At 41.6% G+C, this 27,695-nt stretch overlaps 1 protein-coding gene and 1 pseudogene across 4 annotated transcripts in view; one reads left to right on the top strand and one right to left on the bottom strand.

Annotated features, from left to right (window-relative positions):
- APLP2 (amyloid beta precursor like protein 2) overlaps window positions 1-27,695 on the bottom strand; it is a 72,466-nt gene that overhangs the window by 20,315 nt on the left and 24,456 nt on the right. For 2 of the 4 annotated variants that reach the window (XM_055095104.2, XM_055095103.2), the window contains exons 2-7: window positions 14,795-14,968; window positions 13,736-13,859; window positions 3,632-3,744; window positions 2,649-2,839; window positions 1,947-2,155; window positions 680-847 (exon numbers count right to left, since the gene is read on the bottom strand). In XM_055095104.2, the coding sequence (XP_054951079.1) occupies window positions 680-847; window positions 1,947-2,155; window positions 2,649-2,839; window positions 3,632-3,744; window positions 13,736-13,859; window positions 14,795-14,968 (979 nt within the window). The remainder of the gene's footprint in view (window positions 1-679; window positions 848-1,946; window positions 2,156-2,648; window positions 2,840-3,631; window positions 3,745-13,735; window positions 13,860-14,794; window positions 14,969-27,695) is intronic. The other 2 variants (XM_055095106.2, XM_055095105.2) reach the window with 1 other exon arrangement.
- LOC112441336 (U4 spliceosomal RNA) lies at window positions 10,108-10,275 on the top strand (annotated as a pseudogene).

Raw genomic sequence — 27,695 nt, 5'->3', positions numbered from 1 at the left:
GAAACTCTTTCTACCAACGTCCAGCATAAACCCAACTCAACTGAACCACTGACCTTCCTGTCACACCAAAGCACACACCAACTGAAATCCTCTCACTTCCTAAAGATGTGTGACCCGGTTGCAAAATATTGAAGAAACAGAGTGAGTCACTACCACTTGGCTGCTAGCTCTCTCTAGAGTGCATTATGCAAGATATTTCAATATTCTAGACTGCCCAAAGTACTTCACTGTCACTCCTTTCGAGAGGAGGCGCCCCATGAGCTGGCATGCATCACAGGGGTCAGTGACAGGGCAGTTCAAAGACAGGAATGTTCAGTGCCTCTAAGCTAGAGCCAGCCCAGGGGACAGCTGCCTTCCCCACCAATACTACAGTGGCCTGGGGACCTGCAGACTCCAAAGCCAGACGAGAAAGAACAAGCCCCTGGCTGTGCTGCCCGCTATACCAAGGCGGGTACGCACCATCACCACCAAGCACCACCAGACACACGGTGAGCACAGGACACGAGAACTGAGCTTACCACTGCCGGCAGGAGAGCAAAGCCTAGATCTAGAAAGCACAAAGATGAGGGGAAGACGACCGACAGCAAACACCCGAGTGGGCAGGGACACCACACAGATGCAGCCACGAAGACGGCAGGGAGACGGACGCCGGACAGGACCAGCGCGAGGCAGGACTTACTCATCGCTTTACACACAGCCATACAATAATCCTCAGACTCAAAATTGTTCCTGTTGCCGCCGCAGCCACCATATATAAAGCGCACGCACTTTCCCTTGGAGAGGTCGAAGTACCAACGAGGCATCACGGCCCGGCAGGGCCCCGTCATCGCCTCCTGGGAGCAGACAGCTGTGTGAAAATGGTCAGAGTGTCAGCAGGACAGAGGCAGTGACGTCAAATGCTTCAAAACGCTACAGGCCGGCAAGCTGGGGGATGGGCTGGGGGAGGCCTGAGACTGGACGGAGCCTGGAGGCCCTGGTTGGCCGAAAGCTCCAGCTCAGGCCAGCCTTGCTGAGGACAAGTTGCTTCCCCACAGAGTAGAGACATTTAGGAACTGGGATAAATATTTTTTTGGCACCCTCTGGAGTCTAGATCTGAGTTTAGATTGACGTAGAGCAATTCCTTTGTCTCACAGCTGTGAGAGCCTCACATTTCTGATCTGTTCAGTGGAGGTATCTGCCTAGTTTGTCTATTCAGGAGACAGTGTGAGTGGAAAGGCTGCTTTAAGTGGTGATACCCGTAGTAAAGACAAGCACCTAGAACGGACAATTGTTTCCCACTTTTATGTTCTCTAAGGCAAATCATAAACTTCTCAACTGGTTAAGTAATTTCCCCCAACTTGGATCCTAAATAATTCTTCACATCTTAATTGGTTTCAAATATACGATCAGCAGGAGGCTGCATGTTAATGGCTCTGGAACTACTGCAACCTTTTCGTGTTTTAATTGGCAAGATGAGAAAAAAAAAAACTGCAGGCCCCAATCTGTTACCAGCAGGTCAATAAATTTCACCCTCCCAACTAAAACATCTGGACAAATAGGGCAGCCTACAGATTAGAAGACAAGCAGGAAAAGAAAAACCAAGAAAACCATTTCTATTCTAGGAGGCCAGAACTTGAGTGGTATCGAAGAGGGGAGCTCCCCTTGGGGAGGGAACATTTTAGGATGAATGTGGAAGAATCCTGCTGAAGGGCGGACTATGTTGTCTCTCTTACTCTCTAGTCCCCGTTCTCTAATTCAATCCTACACCTCTCCCTGGATGTGCCTGCCTGCCCACTTTGTTAAGACGGCACCATCCCATCACTGCACTGGAGAGCTGAACTCACCTTCAGTGCAGAGGTACCACACCTTTCCTTCTGTGACTGACTTACCTGTGACAGATGCAATGCAAAAGTCTAAGTGAATAATTACCACATGGATTTCAAAGCCATGGCTCTATGTGGGGTTACCTTTGACATCATGAGTAATTTCCTTGTCTGACATGGTGCCGTCGCTGCCGGGTTCAGTAGGATTCTCCTCATTGTAGTCATCTCCTTTGAAGGTGTCATAGTAGTAATCTCGGTCCTCCACCACTTCCTCCCCTTCTTCCTCATCCTCATCATCCTCATCCACAGCTGCTTCTGTGAAGTCTTCCAGATCTGCTTCAGTAGGAAATTCACTGAAGGCCAAAATAGAAAAAAGGAAGGTTAATAGCTCCTATGTGCAAAGCACAACAATGGGTCCCTTCTCTATTCTGAAACACAAAAACAGAGGCAGGAAATAAGCTCAACGCCCATTTCACCGTGCCACTAAGCCCTGGAGCCCAGCTACATCAGCAAACGGGAAGTATTTGTGAACATTTGAATCTAATCATGATACAACAATAAGACAAATCCAAATTCAGGGATATTATGTTAAACAAATGACACGGACTCTTAAAAAATATCATAGTAACCTGCAGAAAATAACAGCCCAGAATGATGTAAACACAAAAATCACAGGTACTCCTGTGATTGGCAATGGCTAGAATGAAATGCAAGCTTAATCAACTCTAGCAGAACAAAGGAATGCCCAGTTTATCCAGAAGTGAGGGACTAGCAGCCAGCAGCCGTCTTTACAGAAGGGCTAAAAAAAAGGCAAAACGACTTCACAGTTCAAAGTAGAAGAGTTACCTTTTATAAACATCATAGTCTTCCTCTTCCTCTTCATCTTCCTCCTCCTCTTCCTCCTCCTCTTCTTTTGACACAGATCCAATAATCTTTGTCTGAGGGCAGCACACATATTCAGTGCCATGGAACTGGTCTACCCCACATGGGAGCAGCATGCCGTAGCTATATAAGGTCATTCCCTGAGTCAGACATGCCTAAAAGAAACCCACAGGCCACATCAGAACATACTCCAGAGTAAACGTGGTCAAATACACTCCGATCTCTACCCTCCAAAATAAACCCTTATCAAATCACTTAGCAATGCTTTCTCTTATGAACACATACATTTTCTGTCAAAAAAATTGTAATAATATTATTGTAAGATTTATAAATTTTAATTTACAATGGGGAAACATGATCTGGTCCAAAAATACTGAAATCCCAAATGTGGAAAAAAGTCAGGAAAAGAGCATTTTTTTCTAATAATGACCAAAGCCAGATAAGGTGGTCAATGTTAATAGATATTCACCACTGGTGCAAGCACTACTTCAGTATTTGACCAAAGGAAGATTACTGACCAAAGAGCAGAGCCAGCCTAATTACAGAAGACAAGAAAGGGTACTTCTTGCCACCAGAAAAGTGAGATGGCATGCAGTCCTGCCTGTGCATATGTCCAGACCCATATTTTCTATCACTGGCGATTTCCATGCCGGCCTTAGGGTTAGGATGGTTTCCTGGGAGCCTCACCAGCAGCATACAGTATTCTCGCTCAGCCACCTCCTTAACATCCTCAACTTCAGGAGCGGACTGTCAACACTGAGCTCTCCTACACAAATACCTACTTCTCTCCCAAATATTTCTAACTTATAAGACAGAAGTAATTGTAAACCTTAAGGAGATACGGGGGAAACAAAACTAACTTAAAAGCATGGTGAGATTTGGAGAAAAGTGCTACTTCCCTCCTAATAGATACAACAGCAGCTGACTTTCCCCCCGAGTTCTCTTACCTCTTTGACTACCGTGTGCCAGTGCTGGTGATTCTCGCACACCTCCATCCGCTCTTTGTGGAAAAACTGGCACTTTTCTGGAACTAGCAGGACATCACTTACAAATTCACCCACTGGAAAAGAGAACCTTTGTCAGAGCGGATCTGACCATGATTTCAAGGTGAAAATGCCCCTCACTGAAGTTTATGATGATAGTCTACACAGCCAGGAGCAGTCTCATGTATACGAGCAGATGCACATCTTGTACCTTCAAAGGCTGACTGGACGGTACAGTTCTAGCCAAGCAGCCACAAGAACTCACCAATCTGTCAGAGCCATGATGCCAGGGACCTTTTAAAAGCCCCCTGACTGCAGTCCCACTGCAGGGCTACAGCAACACGTGACAGGGAATATAATAGGATCACCTCCATGCCCACCTCAGACACACACAGCTACTCTCCTCACATGGCTCTGCCTTCCTTATTCCTGCCCACACCTCTGTAATCAAATGCCCAAGAAACTAAAACCAGGTGTTCTACTCAAGTACAGATGAATCTTTAGACAAAACATGATGTAATAATTGAATCCAGTAAGAATAATCAATGATTAATTACAAAGGGGCAAAGGTGTCTTTACGGTGGGAAGCCTTGGCAAAACTACCTCAGCCAGATAACCAATTTAACACCACTGATAACGAGCAAACTGGTGTGTGTGATGTCCTAAAAATAATATATCACCTACACAGTATTTCTGCCAAAATATATTATCATTTGAATCTAATCATGCTAAAACACTAAGACAAATCCAAACTCAGGGACATTACGTTAAACAAATGGCATGGACTCTTAAAAAATATTGTCATGAAAGTTTTTGTTTTCAAAGAAAGACTAGGGAACTATTCTAGATGAAATGTAGTATGTGATCCTTTTAAAAAGGAAGCTATAAAAAACACTAGTTGAACACTTAGGAAAATTTCCAAACATGACAACTGTATTGTCATTATATATAGAAGAATGTCCCTGGCTCTTAGGAGAAACCAGCTGAAATACTTAGAAATGAACTGTCGTGATATCCCAACTTACTTTCAAATGGTTTAGCAACACAAAAATATATATATAAGATGCAGAGAGAGAAAAACATCAGGCAAAACTGGGGAATCTAGGTAAAGGGTACAGAGATATTCACTATTACATTTTCTAAAACTTGTCCCAAAAAGTCGGGAGAAAGATACACATAGCTGTTTATTTACAGAGAAAAAATGGTATGTGATTTGTTTCCAAATAATCAGCGTTGTGAGGGAGTGGGCCTATAGAAGGAGGAAGAGTGGCTCATGAACTGATGGTGGTTACAAAGCTGGGCAACCAGTACGTGCGGGTGAATGGTATCATCGTCTCTTGTTTGGGCATGTTTGTAATTTGCCACAATAAAAAGTTAGAAATATACAACACATCACTGGATGATCACCCCAAGACTCTGATCAGTAGTGTAAGGTAAGGCTCAGTAATCTACATTGGGCATACGTCTGCCATGTGCTCCACACAGTGTAGAGGGAGAGGAAGAGAGGGCGAGAAGGGTGCTTAGCCCAGGAAGAGATGCAGGAAGCAGTGGCAGGAAGATGCAGCTGGCAGACTAACCTCTGAGGTTAAGGGGGGAAAACCCGGAAAATATCATGAGAAAGTAATGTGGTCTAAGAAAGGGCTTAGGGCCCAGCTAGTGGGAAGTCTACACAGACCCACCCAGCCTCGCCATCATGGATGAGTCTCTCAGGATCCTCTGCCTTGGGCCTCGGGAGCAAGCACTGAAGTCAGTCTTTCTACCGCCCCAGTGGTAAGAGAAAGGGAGCTGCTGATGTGTAAGTAGGGGAAGATGGGCTCCTGACATGACAAGCTGTAGCAGTGTAACAGTCCCCCCACATGAAAACAGCATTACAAATGGCAGTCAGGTTTCTCAGCACTGCTAGCACAGGGACTTTGGGATCACACAGCTCAATGTGACACTGAAGCAGGATTGCGAAAGTGAGCCTGACATGCTGCTTACCCTTGAGGACCCCAAAGGCTCTAGGGGAGGCAGTACCTGCAAACAGGCTTTAGCAATCAACTAGACTTATAAGCATTGCTTAAAAATAGCAAAAATACCAACAGTAAGCTAGAATCTGCCTCTACGAGAATGAAAAACCCTGATACTCAATCTAAGTAGAAATTACTTCAATTCTGACATCCAACCACCAACTCACATGGTTTAATGTGATTATTCTGAATTAGTTAGGCTGTTTTTGTTCATTTATGACAAAAAGCAACAAAAGTGGATGCTAAAGGAAAAGTATATGTAGGGTTGAATGCTAGGGTTCAATCTCAGCACTGTCATTTACTAGCAGAGTAATCTTAGCCAAGTTACTTAACCTTTCTGTCCCTCGGTTTCTTTATCTTGTGGGGACTAAATGACATAATCTATACAACAAGAAAAGCTTAGAACAGAAACTATTGTTCCACATGTGGGTTTGTTGTTTAAAATAAAAGCAGAAACTGACACCTGGTAGGCATTATTGATGTTAATGTTAGTGAAGTCTTGAGGAACTAGTTTTATACGAACTATTCAACCATACTCATAAAGCAATGTATATTTAAGCAACAGTTAATGCACTTTAATTTGTAAAACCTCACTTTTAAATGTACAATTGCAACATCAAAAAAAATTTAAAGCAGCAATTTCACTACTAATCTATATTCTATAGAAACACTACAACTTTTTTTTTTTTTTTTTTTTGAGATGGAGTCTCGCTCTGCTGCCCAGGCTGGAGTGCAGTGGCGCAATCTCAGCTCACTACAACCTCTGCCTCCCGGGTTCAAGCGATTCTCCTGCCTCAGCCTCCCAAGTAGCTGGGACTACAGGCACGTGCCACCACGCCCGTCTAATTTTTTTGTATTTTTAGTAGAGAGACAGGTTTTCACCATGTTAGCCAGGATGGTCTCGATCTGCTGACCTTGTGATCCGCCTCGGCCTCCCAAAGTGCTGGGATTACAGGCGTGAGCCACTGCGCCTGGTCAGAAATACAACCTTTAACTAAATCTATACAACACCTTGGATAAACTAAAACATGATGTAAAGTAAAAGCAAGTTGTAAAAGGTCAGGTACAGTATGATGCCATTAATGTAAATTTTAAAACACAAAAACATTGTTTATAGATGCATGTAAATGTTGCAAAAGAACTGAGACCAGCCTGGCCAGCATGGTGACACCCCATCTCTACTAAAAACACAAAAATTAGCCAGGCATGGTGGCATGCACCTGTAATTCCAGCTACTCAGGAGGCTGAGGTTGCAGTGAGCCGAGATCATGCCACTGCACTCCAGCCTGGGCAAGAGACTCCGTCTCAGAAAAAAAAAAGATGGAGATGAAGCAAACATGACAGAACACTGAAGAACTGAAATCAGGAGGGTGAGCATGTGAGCAACCATCACATTATGTCTCATCTCTTCAGGATGCTTGGTATAATATTTCAGAATTAAAGTTTAAAATCAAAACCTTTTCGGAAATGCCAAAAATTTAATAAAATAATTAATTCCACGCTAAACCATAAAATTAAATGCCACTAATCTTCATCTATTCCATGACTGAGTCAATCTGTTTGATCTCTAAAAATCAAAAAAGAACACCACTGAATTTGAAAACAAACTAAATTCTAAAATTTAACTTTTTTTTTTTAAGATGGAGTCTCACACCATCACCCAGGCTGGAGTACAGTGGCACAATCTTGGCTCACTGCATCCTCTGCCTCCCAGGTTCAAGCAGTTCTTCCGCTTCAGCCTCCTGAGTAGCTGACATTACAGGCGTTCGCCACCACACTCAGCTAATTTTCACTATTTTTAGTAGAGACGGGGTTTCACCGTGTTGGTCAGGCTGGTCTTGAACTCCTGATCTCAAATGATCCTCCCATCCCAGCCTCCCAAAGTGCTGTGATTACAGGCATAAGCCACCACGCCTGGCCTAAAAGTATATATATAGCTTTTAACAGTACTCTTTGATTCAACAATTCCAGTTCTAAAAATATACCCTAAGGATGTCTGGACGCAGGGGCTCATGCCTGTAATCCCAGCACTTTATGAGGCTGAGGCAGGTGGATCACTTGAGGTTAGGAGTTCAAGACCAGCCTGGCCAACATGGGGAAACCCCGTCTCTACTAAAAATAGTAAAAATGAGCCAGGCGTGGTGACGAATGCCTGTAATCTCAGCTGCAGGGTGGAAAGGGGGACAGGCAGGACAAAGGCTGCAGTCAGCCAAGATCGCGCCACTGCACTCCAGCCTGGGTGACAGCAACCCTGTCTTAAAAATAAAAAGAAAAGAAGAAAAAAATACACACCCTAAGGAAATAACTAGGCAAGTGAATTAAAATATTCATTAGTGTTATTAATATCAAAAAACTAGAACAAACCTAAATGTCCATCGAGAGGGAATTAATTAAATGATGATACATATATACAACAGAATAGTATGGGGTTACAAGAAATATGGCTTATGTGTATATTTAACATGGACATTTTTCCATGGTGGTTTAATAATTTTTAAAATCATTGAACAAACAAAAGGAAACCCACTGCGTATCTCTAACCCCTTCTTCAGGCTAGTTACTTAAGGCCAACTTTATCTTTTTTTTTTTTCCCAACGTTATCTTTTATTCAAAGATGTATGTATCCCTAAAAGTAGCACATGATAATAAAAGCTCAATAAATGCCAAATAAAAATAAACAGAACTTAAAAAATAAACAGAGGAGCATACGTTGTATCATCACAGTTAAGGAAAAAACATTTTAAAGTATATACATTTCCATGTGTATCCAAAGAAAAAAATGTTCATCTATACCCTAAAATGTTAATCACAGTTAACTTAGTACAGAAACTGAAAATAATTGTTTTTGTCCCCTTCCCCCAATGCAAACTTCTTTTATTGAAAAATAAACCCCTTTTAAAAAAGTAGACTGAAAGAAGAAACACATTTCAATCCCAGCATCCGCTCTATCATTTCATTGCTACTCTCTGCCTTTGCTACAATTTTTTATCAGAAGCTCCCAGGGAAAAAAATTTACCTAGGCAGATCAGTATCACTCTGTTTTACAGAACATTGAAAATGGTTTGCTCTCACTTTAATAATTTATATTCAAGCTGGTAACATCCTCAATTTTATCAGCGGAGCATAATATAATTGCCACAATTTCCTAAGTCACTGGACAAACATAAAGCTCTATTGTTTTTGCTGATCAATGAATATAGCAATATAGCAAAACCTAACCTATACAATATTCATTTAAGCTGCAGTTAGGATTTATCTCCAATTTCTAATCATCCCTGTGATTCAGCTTTTCTTTCCTACTACTTCTCTCCAGCAGTGCTATGGCAGCCATCCAGGTTTTAGAGCTTTTTCAGAGTTGCTGAAATTCCTTTCAGAATAAACAACAAAGGCTGTTTACCTACTTGAGGAAGCCTCCAACACCAACACCCATGCGTATAAGTAAATCTACTACATACCCTGACATGACTATTACACACTATATGCCTGTATCAAAATATCTCATGTACTCCATAAATACAGACACCTACTATGTACCCACAAAAATTAAAAATTAAAAAAAAATAATAAATGTACTACAAAAGTACACTCCAGGTGCAAACAGGAAAACCATGTAATTTAGGGAGCTGGTAAAAGCTGTACCCAGGTGGGAGAAAACAGCCTTATGTAATGAGGTCTGGTGGTCACCCGAGGTATGTTTCAGGGAAAACAGGGTTCAGAGAAGTGAAGGATCCACGCTACCTCTCGAGAGTGGAACATTCACCTTGCACAGGGGTCCACACCAGGAACAGGGTGAACTGTCAATGGCTGTCATGAACTCAAAGGCTAGAAGACTTGCAAAAGGACACCTGCAATGGAAAAGTGAGCTATGCCAACAGACCAAGGTACAAATGCAGAAGACAGCACCTCAAAGCTGCCGAGACCAGTTTTGTTTTCAAAGTAGATATTAAATCAGAACTTTAGTAGTTTTCATATCGCAATAACACTACCTGTCCAAATCTCTGTCCAAAAATAACCAAAAACAAAAAACAAATCACCTAAGGCCCAGATCTGGATTTTAAAATAGCATTCCCCACTAAAAGCAACCATGGTGTCTCAGAGAAAACAGACTCCAGGAGTGGAGTAGGGAAAATACAGAATGGACTTGGAGAATCTTTTGTATCAGAAAGTAAAGTTCTCAAAGAATGATAGGGACATGTTACAAGGACACAGGAACCAGCATAGTGGGGCCCCCACTGGCCAAATGCAGACAATGTGTACATAGTAAGACAAATGAATGTAGACACCATCTTAGCCAGGTGATGAAACAAACTGGTATCGCACTACTCCTGCTATGATGCAGTGAGAACACTTCTGTGATGCTCCCCTCAAAAATGAATAAATCAAAAGGATCACAGAAAAACACAAATTGCAAGGCATTCTATAAAGGAACTGAGCTTTGTGCAGTGGCAGTATCGTAGCCAGTGAGGTTTATCGGAGGCGTGATCACTGCTAATTGAAAACTTTTCTATAAAGGAACTGGTCTGTAGTTAAAAAAAAAAAATCAATGTCACAAAGGACAAGGAAATATGCAACATGTAATCTTAGATTAGATCCTGGATGTTATTAGAACAACAGGTGAAACCTGAGTAGGGTCTGTAGATTAGATATTGGATCAACTAGATATTGTCTACAAAATCTTGATTTTTGATGATTATACCATGGTTACATAGGAGAATTTCCTTGCTTTTTAAAAATACACACTGTAGTATTAAGGTATAAGGATACCATGTTTGCCTTATTGCCAAATGATTCAAAAAACAACAAACCTCGAGTATGTGTGTGAGGGGTACTGGGAAGAGAGAATAAGATTTTTTACCACATTGATCAAACGTTAACAGTTGGAAAATCTGAAATCTGGGTGAAGGGCACACAGAGGAACTCTGTGCCATTTTTGTAACCATTCTGTAAATTTGAAATTATTTTTAAACTATTATTTTTTAATTTAAAAAAGCAATAGCAACTCTAAAAGACTATCATCAAAAGGCTTTCTAAGGAGTCTATGGGGGAAAAAGGTGGTGGCCATTATTAACTGAATGATGTCAGTTCTGCCTGGGTGCTCGAAGTGGAGGTGACAGCGGAAGGGGCAGGGAGACATCAAAATCTAACTGATAAGGGAGAACTGCAATATGTCTTTCCTACTCCCTCCCTTAAACTCCAGTCATGTCACCCCTTATTAGTTTAGGCTCAGGCAACTGTGCTTATGTAAAAATATCAATGGATAGCTCTACCGACTGGTTAAGAAGTTGTCCAAATGGATGCTGCGGTAAATATGAATAACCGTCTGAAGTAACACCAAAGATCGTATAATGCTTTATTCAGTGACCACAATGCAAAGAAGGTACCAAATGGATTATGGTTAAACTGTCTTTTATGCATTTCATTAACGACAATACTATTGTTTGGTTCTGTAACATGCTAACAAATTTAAACTCTATCATTTGGGAAATAAAGCAATAAAATAAAATTTCTGTTGTGTACCAACTATAGTAGTATTTTTGTGTTGTAATTATCGTAAACAGTATATCCGATATTCTAGGCACTACCATGGTGCTGAGGTTGACAAAAAAGACTAAAACAGGGTCGCTGCTGGCAAGGTGTTCACAGCATAGTTGGAGAAAGGTCTATGAACAATCATGGTACAGTGTGATAAGTGCGATGGCAACAGCAAGGAGTATTACAGAAACCTGGATGAATGGATAGAAAATAAGACCAGGAAAGGCTCCCTTTAAAGGAGGCAACTCCTGAGGTAAGCCTTGCAGGAAGAACTTCCCAAGCAAAGTCAGCAGAGGAAAGCCATTCCAAATGCTGAGAGCTGGATGGTGCGCGACCACCCTGGGGTGGTCGATGCTGATAAAACCTAAAGCATGACATCACAGAGAACAGGGGAGAGTTGAGCAAGGGCCAGATCATGGAGTTTTGAAGCCACGCTAAGGAGTTTCAACATTCTTTTTTAAGATTTTGTGCATGAGAGACATGATTTGGTCTTCATTTTCAATCTGCAGGCAACAGATTGGACAGCCAGCACTGAGAAACAGCATGGAGGCTGCTCTTGGCCCAGACGAGAACTGACCACAGGCTGAGCTAGGGCAGTGGGAATCTGATGCAGGAAGAGGACACAAGCCAGCGATGACCACATTTTCGACTCACAGCACCCTGAGTGTCTTAGGAACTTTTTCACAGGATTCCTAGGCTAAAAAAAGTACCGAAAAGTTAAGCAGTTAGACCCAACAACTTAATAAGTACTATGTCCTGTCACCTTAGTGCCCACTGGGCCCTGCACATCTCCCCCAACTGCAATCAGACTGAACACCATCACCCTCATTTCTTTTTCAGCGATTTTCAAAAGATACTTGCTTTTTATCACAGGAATAACTAAAAACAGCTTCACAGAGATATGAAGTCATCAAAATAAATGAAATGATGTCATGATAAACTGTAAATTACTTCCAGCTAGTAGTTTGCAGAATGCCTGACAGATGTCACTACATTTCCCTTGAAAAATCAGAAACATCCCGGAATGCCCTGTGAGTTTTGCTTCAATGGCCCGAGCTGCCTCGGCGCACAGTTCGAAAATCATGACTATAAGCCTATTTAAGAAGTAAGTATGAGGCTGGCTCAGAAACCGACCGCATACAGGGAGATAAAGGATAACAGAAGAATCGAAGAGTCTCCCAGGTCCCACTCAGATGTCTGGGTGGGGAGTGAAGCTGGAAGGTGACAAGGACAAACAAGAGGAGATAATCAGGCTGCAAAGTCTTTAGGGGGAGCGATGCAGAAGGAACGATTTCAAGCACTTTCTATCCACTGTCTACAAATATTCCAGGATAATCTCATTTCACTTTTAGTTTGAGAATTTTTTTAATGAGCGAATGAAACCTCATACCTAGAGATTTCTCAGAGCCAAACAGAATAGAAAGCATCCTTAAACCACATCACACAACATTTTTAACAAGTCTCCCAACCTTGAGATGCCCAGTTTTAAAGTAAACGGTGGTAAGCACACATGATGTCCCTCTTTCTCCTCACGAATATTTTAAAAGAAAGTTAACTGCCACACATTTTAAACACTGTTGTTCAGGGGCACCGCTTCTTCCTGTGGCTTGGCTACACGTGAGAATGAGAAGAAGTATCACATTCCATTTTGCTGCCATCAGCAGCAGAAGGAAAGGTTTTACAGAAGGGAGAGAGGAGAATAAGTTAATAGTTCCAATTACACATAGCTCCAGAACCACTCAGGATGTCTACATTAATGCTGTATCTACTTTAATCCCATCAGGGCTAATCTAAAATTGATTTTTTTGCCCTTTGAAGTTTCTGTGACCAAATCTGTTCCTGAATCACCAGACCACAGATATGTGAGTGTAATTCCAATGTATCAGGCACAAATAGTTACAATGAATATATTCCCTGAGCATTTGAAGCAACAACTCTGTTTCTGCATAACAAACAGTTACCGTTTTACTCAAATTGGCTCTGAATGTTGACACCAGCAACACAGAGTCACGAACACCCCTACCAGCCCCAAACCCTTCAGAATGGCAGGTCCTATAAGCCCTGGCCCCGGTACCCTTGACTGTCCACAGGCTGCCATAAGTCACTTTTCTTTCTGCTGAAAACTACCAGAAATTTGGTCAAATGGTGCAAACGTGTGTGGGATGAAAGTAAGGGAAACAGAAGACTCTTCTCCTGGGGCTGCTTTCTTTAATACTACTCAGCACTATCACCATAAACCACTGATATCAAACAATGTGAGGGCGTAAGTGCAGTTGCTCTGTGGGTAGCACCCTTATTCAGTCCTGAGGAAGGATGTCTACAATGGGAAGGCAGAGTTAGCCATCACTGAGAGGTCAGCCACTGACACTCGAAGCCAGCAAACACCCCTAAGAGAAATTCTCCCCAATAAATTCATGTCACACTCAGCTTCTTAACAGGTGTAAATATTTCACTGTGAGCCAAGAGAAAATTAAATTTAAAATGGGAGGGGGCTGGCACTTCCTGAAAAGTAACCAAGAACACTCACCGAGACACTTGAAAGGTGTAACAAAGCGACTCTTGCATTGCTTTTTGTCCCTCCGGCACCAGTTGTCAATACTAACCCGCTGGTTTGCCTCCATCACATTTGTGATCTGTAGCTCTGGATACATCTGTTAAGAAAACAAACACACACACAATAAATCAATCTGCAGACAGACACACACTTGCAAGTAAGGATGGAGTGTCTAAGTTTACTCAGCCTCCACCCTTATCCTACATACATCTAAAGTTCCACTCCATTACCCCTGGCTCTAACTGAAGTCATCAAATAAAAAGATACTGTATTAGTTTTGACAGGTTAGATTTCTGAACACTTCCACGCATTCTCTTTTCAAGAGGCGTATGTATTTAAGGACAAACAAAAGCAGCACGCTTTTAGCCCAAAACAAATTCATGAGATGTCAAGTTTGCTTGTAGGGTAGCTGTTGAACTGATGGCTCCGTGAGGCAAGTCTATGGAAACATCTGTCAATGAAATTACAGAACTTGACCCTGGCCCTGTCTGCTCATCTTGGTAAGAAGTGGTGGCTGATGCCTATAATCCCAGCACTTTGGGAGGCTGGGGAGGATGGCTTGAGGCCAGGAGTTTGAGAGTACCCTGGCCAATGTAGCAAGACCCTGTCTCTATCAGAAAAAATAAATACAAGTTATAACATCTCCTATCATTTTCCCTTTAACACAGAGTTGAATCAGACCTGAGATGATCCTTTACAATACTGGTGGCTTTCTGTCAGTAAGGAGACATGTTTTGTTTTCCATCTTCCAAGACAAGTGGGAGGATGAGAACCAGGCTGCACTTCCATGGCACTTGCCAGGCTTCTGCAGTATCCCTTCCTTAAAGAACTGAGAGCTCACAGAACACGCAGGCAAAGCCTTTGAGAGGTCTCAGTCATGCCACGCATTTAGAAACAAAAGGCTTGGGGCTCCAGTCATTAGCATCTTGGTCTTAGGTCAAAAGAGAATGACAGAATATCTATTTCTAAGGTAAACAGATTCAACCCTGCCCCAGAAAAATAACACTTTTAACTTACTGGCAACACTCTTACCTCCTGACAGTACTGAAGAACTTCTTCTTTTGTTTCAAAGCAGCTCTTGGTGCCTGTTGGATCAGGTTCCCATTTCCCAGTCTGAATGTTCACATGCATATTTAACTTCCCACAAAACATTGCGATTTGAGGCTCAGCAACAGCAAATCCTGTTCCGGCATTGGCTGCAAGAGCCTACCAAAGGGAAAAAAACTGCAGGTTTACTCCAAGAAGGCTAGCACAGAGGCAACAGTCATTCAGGTCTATGTGACAGAATTCATCTTTTAAAAACCTTAATTATTTACTATTTGTATCTTCACAAACAAATCCTTTTCCCAGGAGCTAGAACAGAATAAAAAGTGACTTTTGGATGTGTATGATCAAAGTGAAAGGCAAAGGAAAAACCTTTTTTATTTATTTTTTTATTATAAGTTCTAGGGAACACGTGCACAACGTGCAGGTTTGTTACACAGGTAGACATGTGCCATGTTGGTGTGCTGCACCCATTAACTTGTCATTCACAATGCTATCCCTCCCCCCTCCCCCCACCCCACAACAGGCCCCAGTGTGTGATGTTCCCCACCCTGTGTCCAAGTGTTCTCATTGTTCAATTCCCACCTATGAGTGAGAACATGCAGTGTTTGGTCTTCTGTCCTTGCGATAGTTTGCTCAGAATGATGCTTTCCAGCTTCATCCGGGTCCCTACAAAGGACATGAACTCATCCCTTTTTATGGCTGCATAGTATTCCATGGTATGTGCCATTTCCCTAATCCAGTCTATCATTGATGGACATTTGGGCTGGTTCCAAGTCTTTGCTATTGTGAATAGTGCTGCAATGAACATACGTGTGCATGTGTCTTTATAGCAGCATGATTTATAATCCATTGGGTACATACCCAGTAATGGGATGGCTGGGTCAAATGGTATTTCTAGTTCTAGATCCTTGAGGAATCACCACACTGTCTTCTACAATGGTTGAACTAGTTTACAGTCCCACCAACAGTGTAAAAGTGTCCCTATTTCTCCACATCCTCTCCAGCACCTGTTGTTTCCTGACTTTTTAATGACTGCCATTCTAACTGGTGTGAGATGATATCTCACTGTGGTTTTGATTTGCATTTCTCTGATGGCCAGTGATGATGAGCATTTCTTCATGTGTCTGTTGGCTGCATAAATGTCTTCTTTTGAGAAGTGTCTGTTCATATCCTTAGCCCACTTGTTGATGGGGTTGATTTTTTCTTGTAAATTTGTTTAAGTTATTTGTAGATTCTGGATATTAGCCCTTTGTCAGATGGGTAGACTGTAAAAATTTTCTCCCAAGGTTGCCTGTTCACTCTGATGGTAGTTTCTTTTGCTGTGCAGAAGCTCTTTAGTTTAATTAGATCCCATTTGTCAATTTTGGCTTTTGTTGCCATTGCTTTTGGTGTTTTAGACATGAAGTCCTTGCCCATGCCTATGTCCTGAATGGTATTGCCTAGGTTTTCTTCTGGGGTTTTTATGGTTTTAAGTCTAACATTTAAGTCTTTAATCCATCTTGAATTAATTTTTGTATAAGGTGTAAGGAAGGGATCCAGTTTCAGCTTTCTACATATGGCTAGCCAGTTTTCCCAGCACCATTTATTAAATAGGGAATCCTTTCCCCATTTCTTGTTTTTGTCAGGTTTGTCAAAGATCAGATGGTTTTAGATGTGTGGTGTTATTTCTGAGGCCTCTGTTCTGTTCCATCGGTCTGTATTTCTGTTTTGGTACCAGTACCATGCTGTTTTGCTTACTGTAGCATTGAAGTATAGTTTGAAGTCAGGTAGCGTGATGCCTCCAGCTTTGTTCTTTTGGCTTAGGATTGACTTGGCAACGCGGGCTCTTTTTTGGTTCCATATGAACTTTAAAGTAGTTTTTTCCAATTCTGTGAAGAAAGTCATTGGTAGCTTGGTGGGGATGGCATTGAATCTACAAATTACCTTGGGCAGTATGGCCATTTTCACAATATTGATTCTTCCTATCCATGAGCATGGAATGTTCTTCCATTTGTTTGTGTCCTCTTTTATTTCATTGAGCAGTGGTTTCTAGTTCTCCTTGAAGAGGTCCTTCACATCCCTTGTAAGTTGGATTCCTAGGTATTTTGTTCTCTTTGAAGCAATTGTGAATGGGAGTTCACTCACGATTTGGCTCTCTGTCTGTTATTGGTGTATAGGAATGCTTGTGATTTTTGCACATTGATTGTGTATCCTGAGACTTAGGCAAAGGAAAAATCTAACCCTCAATCCCCATCTGGGATACTTCTAACTTTAGAACATATAATCCAACTGCAGTCTGTCCTCGTAAAAGCAAATCTACTTTCTAATCCTTTGCACACACCAAATCATGAAAGTGGAGAATTACTAAAATTCCAATAATTTTACTTAATTTACCCACAAAAGAAAATTTTCTGAGCAACTACTATTTTGCAAAGCAACATGCTAAGTGTTTAGGATATAAGAGTGGGCAAAAAAGTCATGACCTGCTTTCTTGGGGCTCTAATGCAAGAGTTAAAACTCACAAAAAGTGTGACCACATTCCCAAATGTCTTAAGAAGGAAAAGAACACAGTGTTGAGAAAGCACATAAAAAAGGAATCTGGGCCAGGCGCGGTGGCTCACACCTGTAATCCTACCACTTTGGGAGGCCAAGGCAGGCAGATCACGAGGTCGAGAGTTCGAGACCAGCCTGTCCAACATGGCGAAACCCCGTCTCTACTAAAAATACACAAATTAGCCAGGCGTGGTGGCGGATGCCGGTAATCACAGCTACTCAGGGGGCTGAGGCAGGAAAACTGCTTGAACCCGGGAGGCAGAGGTTGCAGTGAGCCAAGACTGCACAATTGCACTCCAGCCTAGGCAAGAGAGCAAGACTCAAATCTCAAAAAAAAAAAAAAGGAATCTGACCTAAGCTTGGGTAGGAAGCTGATCAAGGAAGCTTCCTAAAGAGAGTGACAGCTGAGAAGCGCTTTAGGCATCCCATATGGAGGCAATGTTGATTTTGAGGCAGAGAGATGGTGGGAGAGGCATGCCGGGACAAGAGTCTGCAGACCAAGAAAGGACTTCAGTCCTTACCACTGAAGTGTTGAGAGGCTTTAAGCAGAAAGTTACTATTTTCATAACAAAGCTCTGATGCTTTCTCTAGTTGCACGGTGAAGAACCGACTGAAAGGAAATGAGCGTATGCAGGGAAATCATTCAGGACACTGGAGGTGCACATTCCAAGAGAGGAATAAATGGTAGCTTGGGCTAAGGTGGAGTGGTGGATAGAGAGATTCAAGAAACCACAGAGCCTAAAATAGGCCTAGGTGTGATAACTGATATGAGGGATGAGGAAGAGGAAGGTTCAAGTTTGGCTCCCATGATTCAAAATGTGATGGCATCATTCATAAACACAGAACACTAAAGGGGATTTCATGAACAATTTTCTCTCATGTTGGGTAAAAATAATCAACTATTCCATAAGATCTGTCTTTGGCCCGTATCCTTTTATGTGCAGTCTAACCATTAACAGCTCAGAAGCTATAGGTGAGAAGTAACATTACAACAGCAAGGCTCCCGCAGACATGCACGAGAAAAGCACAGGCATCGGCCGGGCTTGGGGGCTCACATCTGTAATCTCAGCACTTTGGGAGGCCAAGGCAGGCAGATCACCTGAGGTCGGGAGTTCGAGACCAGACTGACCAACATGGACAAACCCCATCTCTACTAAAAATACAAAATTAGCCGGGTGTGGTGGCACATGCCTGTAGTCCCAGCTACTCAGGAGGCTGAGGCAGGAGAACTGCCTGGACCCGGGAGGCAGACGTTGCGGTGAGCAGAGATCACACCATTGCACTCCAGCCTGGGCAACAAGAGCGAAACTCCATCTCAAAAAAAAAAAAAAAAAAAAAAAAAAGCAGACAGAAAGACAGGGAGAGAGAGAGAAAGAGAGAGACAAGCACAGGCATCTCTCTAAAAACATGCCATTACTCATGGTTATAGCCATAAGAGTCCCCAACTGCAAAACTTTCTTCAAAATAAAAATAAATAAATAAATAACAGTTCTTAAGTTAAAACTTGTAGAGGAGGAGGGTTAGATTATATGGTCTACCATGTTGTTCTTTTCAAAAACAGCATATACATGACATGGTTTTCCTACTAACAAGAAAGGGTAGCTTTGATGCCCCCACCCTTTTTTTTTTTTTTTTTTTTTTGAGACAGGGTCTTGCTCTGTCACCCAGGTGGAGTGCAATGGGGCAATCTCAGCTCATTACAGTCTCAACCCCCTGGGCTCAAGCCATCCTCCAGCCTTAATCTCCTGAGTAGCAGGGACCACAGGCATGCGCCATCACACCCAGTATACACGTATTTATATTTTGGTAGAGATGGGGTCTCATTGTGTTGCCCACGCTGGTCTCAAACTCTTGGGCTCAAGTGATCCTTCTGCCTTGACCTCCCAAAGGACTGGGATCATAAGCATGAGATACCACGCCTAGCTGACTTTTAAAACATATGGAAAATGTATGATTTTCTAGGAAACTTTAATTTATTTATGCTGATGAACTACACAGACATGAACAATCCTTCTAATCAGGAACTTAAATTTGATTGTGAAATATATTATGGTCTTTTTCCAGGACCAATTTACCATCTGACATATGTTTTGCTTCGAAGCTTATTAAAATGAACCTGCTTTCTACTAGTATAAGAGAAGGAAGCACCAACCCTTGTTGGACAGCTGGGAGAAAGCTAATTTGGAATTAAAATGTTGCCAATATCTATCAGGGCTGAAAAACACCTCAGTTAAACCCAACAAACAATTAGCACCTTTATTAACTAGAATTGACTTTACCCTGCTGGAACGAATACTCATTTATTAAAGTAGAAGGCCCTATGCCTTCAGTATGAATGCACGTGAAGCTACAGACTAATATGAGTTCCTGCTTCCCCCAAAGAAGGAAAAAACACCTAAAGATATGTGTAGGAAGGAACACACACCTATTCATAGGTAATACTCTAGTGGTGCTTAATTCAAACAAATCATTAAAAGGTATAAAGAATGCACAAGACAGATGTGCTTAATCTTCACACTTAGTTCAAAATGCATACCAAGCCCGGCACGGTGGCTCACACCTGTAATCCCAGCACTTTGGGAGGCTGAGGCAGGTGGATATCTGAGGTCAGGAGCTCGAGACCAGCCTGGCCAACATGGTGAAACCCTGTCTCTACTAAAAATACAAAAATTAGCCAGGCATGGGGGCGCGTGCCTATGGTCCTAGCTACTTGGGAGGCTGAGACACTAGAATCGCTTGAACCCAGGAGGCAGAGGTTGCAGTGAAGCCGAGATTGCGCCACTGCACTCCAGACTGGGCAACAGAGACAGAGAATCTGTCTCAAAAAAAAAAAAAAAAGATGTGTACCAAAAGTCCTGTTCTTTTGTAATCTAAGGATTATGGCTAGAAACTTGGATTGTGTGTGGAGAAAAATGGGGATATCCAAAGATAAAGGTAAGGAAACCCCAGGGATATTTTCGTGTACTGAAACCAGTGCTCTCCCCCGAATCCTTTGCTTCCCACTTCGAAAGCTCAGATAGAATTAAATGAAGAAAATCCAAGAAGACATGATAAATACGTATATGAAAAGCCCAATCTACAGGTCGGAAGGAATGTGCTTCCTAAACCTGCTACGAATGAACTCCTATAGTTAAGTCTGAAAGCTTCTGAGCAGTGTTTCCTAGATTCCCTCTGGCCTTCTATATTTTTACATTAAAGACAGCTACTAAACAAATCAGATTTCAGGTGGTATTTAATCTGTCAGCAGTTCAGCCTGCAGAAGGAGAAACCATTTACCCCTTAAATTCCAAAAGTGAATATAGCTAAGAAACAGTAATTAGTTACATGAGGTCACCCAAGCCACGGCGTGGAATGGTCAATTTCATCGTAAAAAGCCATTTATCAGCACCAAAGATTATGTTCCACATGTTACTCATTATGGTTGTTGGCTAAAAGACCGCAAGAGTTCCAACTGTATAAATGTTCAGTTTATGGGTCAACCACTAAGGTCAACACATCAGCGGTAAGTGCATTTCAGCTCTGTGCTGAGATGGTCAGTACTATCTTCCCTAAAGAGAATCTTAAAATACCAGAGGTTAAAGCAACAGGAAGAGGCAGCTAAGCACCAACAGATCCTCACATCAAGAAAAAGCAGAGAAACTGGAATCAATCCAGACGGCTAATATGCTGTAGTGATTCACTTTTGAGTTCAGAAAGATTAATCCTTGTGGTCTTAAGAGACTCTCAAGAAGGTATCATCGGAAATATAAAAAGCCTCTGTGGACCATGTTTTAGGAGTCAACTAATCAAACATACCCCAACCCTACCTAGGGTATAAAAGGCTAATTTTTTCTGTAATGTTTGTACTTCTACCTTGAAAATGCCCTTATTTAATGTGCTGTCCATTTCCTTAAGCACAGACTGTGCCTTGATCCATTACATCAACATATAAATCAATCTGTTTCCTAGTCTAACATGTTACAAATGGGATTTTGCTGCCAAGTCAGCACTTCTGATATCCTGTAAACCTGGAATCCTCTACCAAAAAAATTAATGCCCCATGTGTTGGCACTGAAGCCAGTCCTTGTGATCTATGCATACTGCAGCACTTTTAAGGCTTGGAAAACAAATTGCATCAACTGCTTCCCTAGCCCAGCACTTCCATTTTGCTTAATAATTCATTCTTAATAAGAAATTCCATTTTATTAATTTGGCTTGGGGAACAGTTTAGCAATCCAAGGACAGAAATTCAACTTGGTAAAAAGTGCTTCTAGTAACTTGGTCGAAAACCTGAAATGGCTTAAGGAAATAAATATGTAAATCTAAATAAATCTAAGTCTCAACCTACTTGAAATCAGGGTCTTTAATCACCTCAAGTGATGCAACTCCTGGGCTCATCTAAGCCTACCTCCCTTCACAAAGCCCTCAGGACCAGGCAGTCCTCTCACTCCAAAGCAAACGTGCACACCCAGTTATCTCTGCCCTCATTGAAGCTACTATTCCAGGATCAAATCTGGCTGCAGGGCTTCTGAAGGTGCCTGCCACAGAGGGAGCATCTTCCCATGAACATGGTTTGATCCCACTACTGGAAGAATCAGGTCTCTTTGAAAGGAATCCGGCTTTATGAGACACACAAGTATTCAAGTTTCACCCTGCGAAGGCAATGTAACACAGTTCTAGTTCTAATAAACGCGGAATGAAGCAGGCCTTTGAGGCATCTAGTTACCACTAGCAAACTACTGATAGCGAAAGGTACGACGCTCTTGTTCAAAAACCTTTTTTAAGGAAAAGTCAGTAAAAAAGGACCATCTGTTAAAAGAAAGAAGATCCTATATATTATTTTCATTCATATTTGTTCAAGCGCTGAGGTACTTCAAGGTTCACAAATTAGAACAAATTTATGTTCATGAACCTTCACCAAAGATTTACTAAACTCAACGAAGTGAAAAAAAAAAAATTCTGTTCTCAGTATCCTTTCAAGGTATCTCCTCAAAGGTATTAGCTACAAAAGGGAAAACAATTACTTGAGAGCAGAGACACGCATCAGACACCTACATTAATCTCATCCACAATGAGACATTTGAAGGTGCTGATCAGGAAAGACCGGGGACTGCAACAGATCTGAGAAGACTAAGCAGAAATGACAAGTAAATGCAATGCAGGCGCCTGGACAGGATCCCGGAACAGGAAAAGGACATTAGTGGAAAAACTGCAGCAATTATTTGAATAAGGTCTGTAAGTCAGTTAACAGTGCTGTGCCAGTGCAAACCTCCTGGTTTTGATCATCGCATTACGAGTTATGCAAGATATCAACATTAAGGGAAACAGGGTTACAGTACAGGGGAACTCTTGTAGTATTTTTGCAACTTTTTTTAAAGTCTAAAATTTGTTCAAAATACAGTGTTTTTGAATTCTGCTTATTATATGCCTAGATTTCAATCTGGAATGCATTGTTTCAATATTAAGAGTCTCATCTGTCAAAAAGAGAAGACACAATTTGAGGTAGCACAACTAGTAAGTAAAATCGGAACAGGCTCAATACCTGAAAAGTGTATTATTCTAAACACACAGGGGCTGGGCGCGGTGGCTCACGCCTATAATCTCAGCACTTTGGGAGGCCGAGGTGGGCGGATCACGAGGTCAGGAGACCGAGACCATCCTGGCTAACACGGTGAAACTGTGTCTCTACTAAAAAAAAAAAAAAATACAAAAAATTAGCTGGGCGCGGTGGCGGGCACCTGTAGTCCCAGCTACTCGGGAGGCTGAGGCAGGAGAATGGCATGAACCCACCAGGAGGCGGAGCTTGCAGTGAGCCGAGATCACGCCACTGCATTCCGCCTGGGCGACAGAGCGAGACTCCATCTCAAAAAACAACAACAACAACAACAACAAAACACACGCGGGTACACATCCTAATACAGTAAAGCCCCAGGTGTACACATATTAAATTCTATTTTTCTGCAATTGGAAGACTATCACGATTCTGACCCAGAGCCTAATGTGTAAGAAATGCCACATTTTTTTTTACTGTCCAAACAGTGACCACAGTTTGAAACTTTAAGAGTATCTTTTTCAGCAGCAGAGAAGTGAAGCTTCAAACCACTATCTAATAAAATAGCAGGATTCTTGTTAAGCATTTTCCGGTTGTATAGCAGTAAAATGAAAAAACCTATTCTTTAGAGTTTGCATTACATGAATGGAAAATTCTTGGTCTTTTGATTTTTTAACATTTAAACTTAATTCTAATTAGAAACTGGTGAACTGGGTGTAGGGGGAAAACTCCAAGTGTAAAAAGACATTATTCTTACAGTGACATATGCCGGCTGTTAGGTATTATTTTCACAGACAGTAATTTATACAAATAACTCCAGCTTTTATTAGAGCTTTAAATATTAAAGTATAAATGAGGTATCATTTCCAAGATTGAAAATGGTTTAGGCTGTCTCCAACGCTTTTTACGGAAACATGGTAATTTGTCCATCTGGATTACAGTGGTAAGGAGCCAAACATGATTTAATAGAGGTCTGTCTTTCAGTATGTGTCTCTGACGTGAGAGCTAAGGGAAGTTTTTTCAAAATATACAAATACATAAAATACTTTCATGTAAAAAAAAAACCATGCAGAACAGTGTTTACACACCTGAAATTCTCAAATGAACAGGTTCTTCATCAGTCCCTGTGTTTTTTTTCTGATTGCCCATTATAAAATAGGAAGTCCATGAAACTTATTTCCAGGGGGTATGGAGACACTAGGGACTGGCCTCGGCCAACCATTACTCTTCTACTCATTGTACTACTGACCTGGGAGAAAGACCAAGAGTGTGGCTTTAAGGTGCAGACACACCGTGACAGAGTTCCACCTCCATCACTGACTGGCTGTGCCAACTCTGGCAGGTCACCTAGCCTCTCTGGGCTTCACTTTCGTCATCTATAAGGTAATGACAATAATAACTACACATCAGTGCTGCTCTGACGTTTAAATGAGTTAATACATGTGAAGTGTTTGAAAAGTGCTTGTCACATAGAAGCGCTCTTCAAGCATTGGGAGCTTTCATTATTACCAGGTTTTAATTTTTTAATCTACAAAACAGGGTTATTAACATACCGACGGCTCAGGCCTGTTGTGAGGATTCGATTAAAATAACACGCAGAAGCACTGAGCACAATGCCTGCCGCAGAGCAAGCACGTTAGCATCACCATCATCATCAGGCTGGCTCTTTCCACTCTCTGGCTGCAATTGCGCAGAACTGGGGCTTGAACCCGAGGTGCACAAGGGAAGAGGCCACAAAGTCCCCACATGACTGGCCATCCTTCCCAAATCCAGGACGGCATGAAATGGGTTTAAAAGAGTGCACATTCCTTCTTCACACATTAACTATGGACATGAGGAAAGCAGGTTGCATTAATGCTTCATATTTTGTGGGAATTCAGTCACCAAACGTTTAGATGAATGATTTAATACATTTAAAAGAAAATGGCCAAGAGTTGCTGACTTCCTGGCTCTAGCCCAGCTTCCGGGACTTGGAAGTGAAGTCAAGATGAATCTGCAACTATCAAAACACTTCTGTGATCAGAAGAGCACTATGTAAATTATTTTTCTAAACTGGTTTTCCTGATGGACATTCTGCTTCCTTGCTATGTAATCTCATGGAAGTTATTTAATCTCTCTTGACCTTAGTTTTCACTTTTGTGCAACATAAATAGGGTGCTACTCAAAGTTTAGTTATTAAATGAGACACCTACAATATTAACTTTTTTTCACACTATAACAGATGGAACTCTATTTTCCTAAAACTCCCCATGCAGGAGAAACATGGCTTAGAAACGAAGACGGCCTCCCTAAGTCAGAATTCACTGTGACTGCAAAGCAAACCAGACATTTCTCATACTTTGTCAGGCATGCTAACTGCAGAGGTCAGGAAGGCAGGAGGCCTCAGAATTAATATAAGATGATCTAAATGGTGTGAAGTTGGGCTTAACATTTGAACTCATTGGCCAGCATTACTTAGGCAGTTGTTAAGAGTGTGCTGACTAGTACATGCAGAGCAGGGGTGGGGGGATGTAGAAGGATATGTTTTCTAAACCTTAAAAGAGTGAAATGATTTCAAGTAACACTCAGAAGTACTACTCATTAAATATTAATAATAAAATATGTTTATTCTAAATCATTCTTATTGATTCAGATGACAGAAATAATACAAATGATGAAGGGTTTTCTGTAGAATATCCGAGCACAAACCTGGCAATACTCTCAGAAATTATAAGCTTCCTCTGGCTGACCTGGTACTCTATGATATATACTTTGTTTTTATATGCATTAAGCCAGTCACTAAAAATCAGATTAAGCATAGTTTGAGTATTTCATGTACTTGTAAAAAATTACACTTCTTTTTAAAATATTCCATTTTTCTGACCAACTATTTCACTAAATAAACACTTGAATTAGTGATTTTACCAAGGCTAAGTTGAGAAACTATCCAACATGCCAGCTTTGGCTGAAATGCTGTAACTGACTTCAAGAGGTTAAAACCACAAACATGAATAACCAATGTCAGAGATCTGAAATTGACTTCACTAGATCTCTTTTCCTTTAATGTATCTGGGAAAAAATAAGAAAACAAATTCATGCAACTGAAAACATCTTTTTTTTTTTTTGAGACAGAGTCTCCCTCTGTCACCAGGCTGGAATGCAGCGGTGTGATCTCAGCTCACTGCAACCTCCGACTCCCGGGTTCTAGCAATTCTCCTGCCTCAGCCTCCCAAGTAGCTGGGATTACAGGCACGTGCCACCACACCCGGCTAATTTTTGTATTTTTAGTAGAGATGGGGTTTCACCATGTTGGCCAGGATGGTCTCCATCTCCTGACCTCATGATCCGCCCACCTCAGCCTCCCAAAGTGCTGGGATTACAGGCGTGAGCCACCGCGCCCGGCCAAATATCCATGTTTTAATATATATGATGATTTTTGCCAGTGTTTTAAAGCAGGGAGGGGGTCCCCAACATCCACTAGGGGGACTAACAGGGTCTACAAAAGGTTTCCAGTGGCCCCCCTGAAAAATGAGAAACCTAAGAAAGGTCTAGTGTGCATGTGTTGTGCACACATCCACGCGTAAGGGTACAGAACTGCTAATGGTCCTTGCTGAAGAATAACTGTCCTGAATTCTAACATTATCTTCTACCTTTTGTTATTAAAATGGTTTCATAAAATGATGGCAACAATCAACAGGTAGCTGCTTTTTAAAAATTATTCTTCTGTAATATTAACCAAGAACAACCTTATCTATTTAAAACATTTTTCTTAGTTCCATTATTCCATAAAAACCAAACACTGGAAATCACAGGTTTAGGTTTTTCTTGTGGGTATTTTGTTGTTGTTGTTTTTGAGCCAGAGTCTCACTCTGTCGCCCAGGCTGGAGCTCACTGCAGCCTCAACCTCCCAGGATCAAGCAATCCTCCCACCTCAGCCCCACAAGTAGCAGGGACTACAGTCACACACCACTACACCCGGCTAATTAAACAAACATTTTTTGCAGAGACGGGGTCCCACTATATTGCCCAGGCGGGTCTTGTACTCCCAGCCTCAAACAATCCTCCCTCCTCGGCCTCCCAAAGTATTAGAATTACAGGCATGAGTCGCCATAACTGGTCCTTAAATTTCTAAGGTTCTGCTATGCTGAAAGGCATGAAATTCTTGGGTGAATAACCCATATCTTTGCTTATAACAAGAAAATATGACAATTTGCCAAAATGATTTTCACAGGGCAGGGAGAGAGAAACTTTACATTTTAAATACAAATTTCTACAGTCATTCCGCTAAACATTTTATTAGGTGCACACAACACTCAGATATCAATCTGGATATAACAAATCAATTTAACTTCTACTGCCCATTAAAACCATGAAAATAACAAAAATACGAAAGTGCTCTACCCTTTCCAAATTCAAAGCGAGTTAAAAGACATCTTTCCTATGATTTATGTGGCATTTAAATTTAAAAGTAAATCAGACTGTATTACCGGCTTACAGCAGATCTGCCTGCAGACAATAATTCTTCCTGTCTGGACCCATGCCCATGTGCATTATTGTAATTATCAACAATTTAAAAAACTGAAGTAATAAAGCAAGTATGAGCCACTAGTCAGTATGTTTACTGCTTGCTGCACTGGCTATTAGTTAACCTTCTGGGGTTCAAACCACCCAACTACTAATAAATGCATAAACGACAGCAGGAAAAGCTACCCTCGAGTAAAAAGAATGAATAAAAGGAATGTAAACGTGTGTGTAAGCACACATGAACCTGCATGGTGTAAAATACAACAGCACCTTTTTTGGTATTTTTTAGAGATAGGGTCTTGCTCTGTCACCCAGGCTGGA

The sequence above is a fragment of the Pan paniscus genome, chromosome 9 (assembly GCF_029289425.2).
Source record: "Pan paniscus chromosome 9, NHGRI_mPanPan1-v2.0_pri, whole genome shotgun sequence".
In the NCBI taxonomy this organism is placed as follows: domain Eukaryota; kingdom Metazoa; phylum Chordata; class Mammalia; order Primates; family Hominidae; genus Pan; species Pan paniscus.
This window is presented reverse-complemented; position numbering and strand designations above follow the sequence as displayed.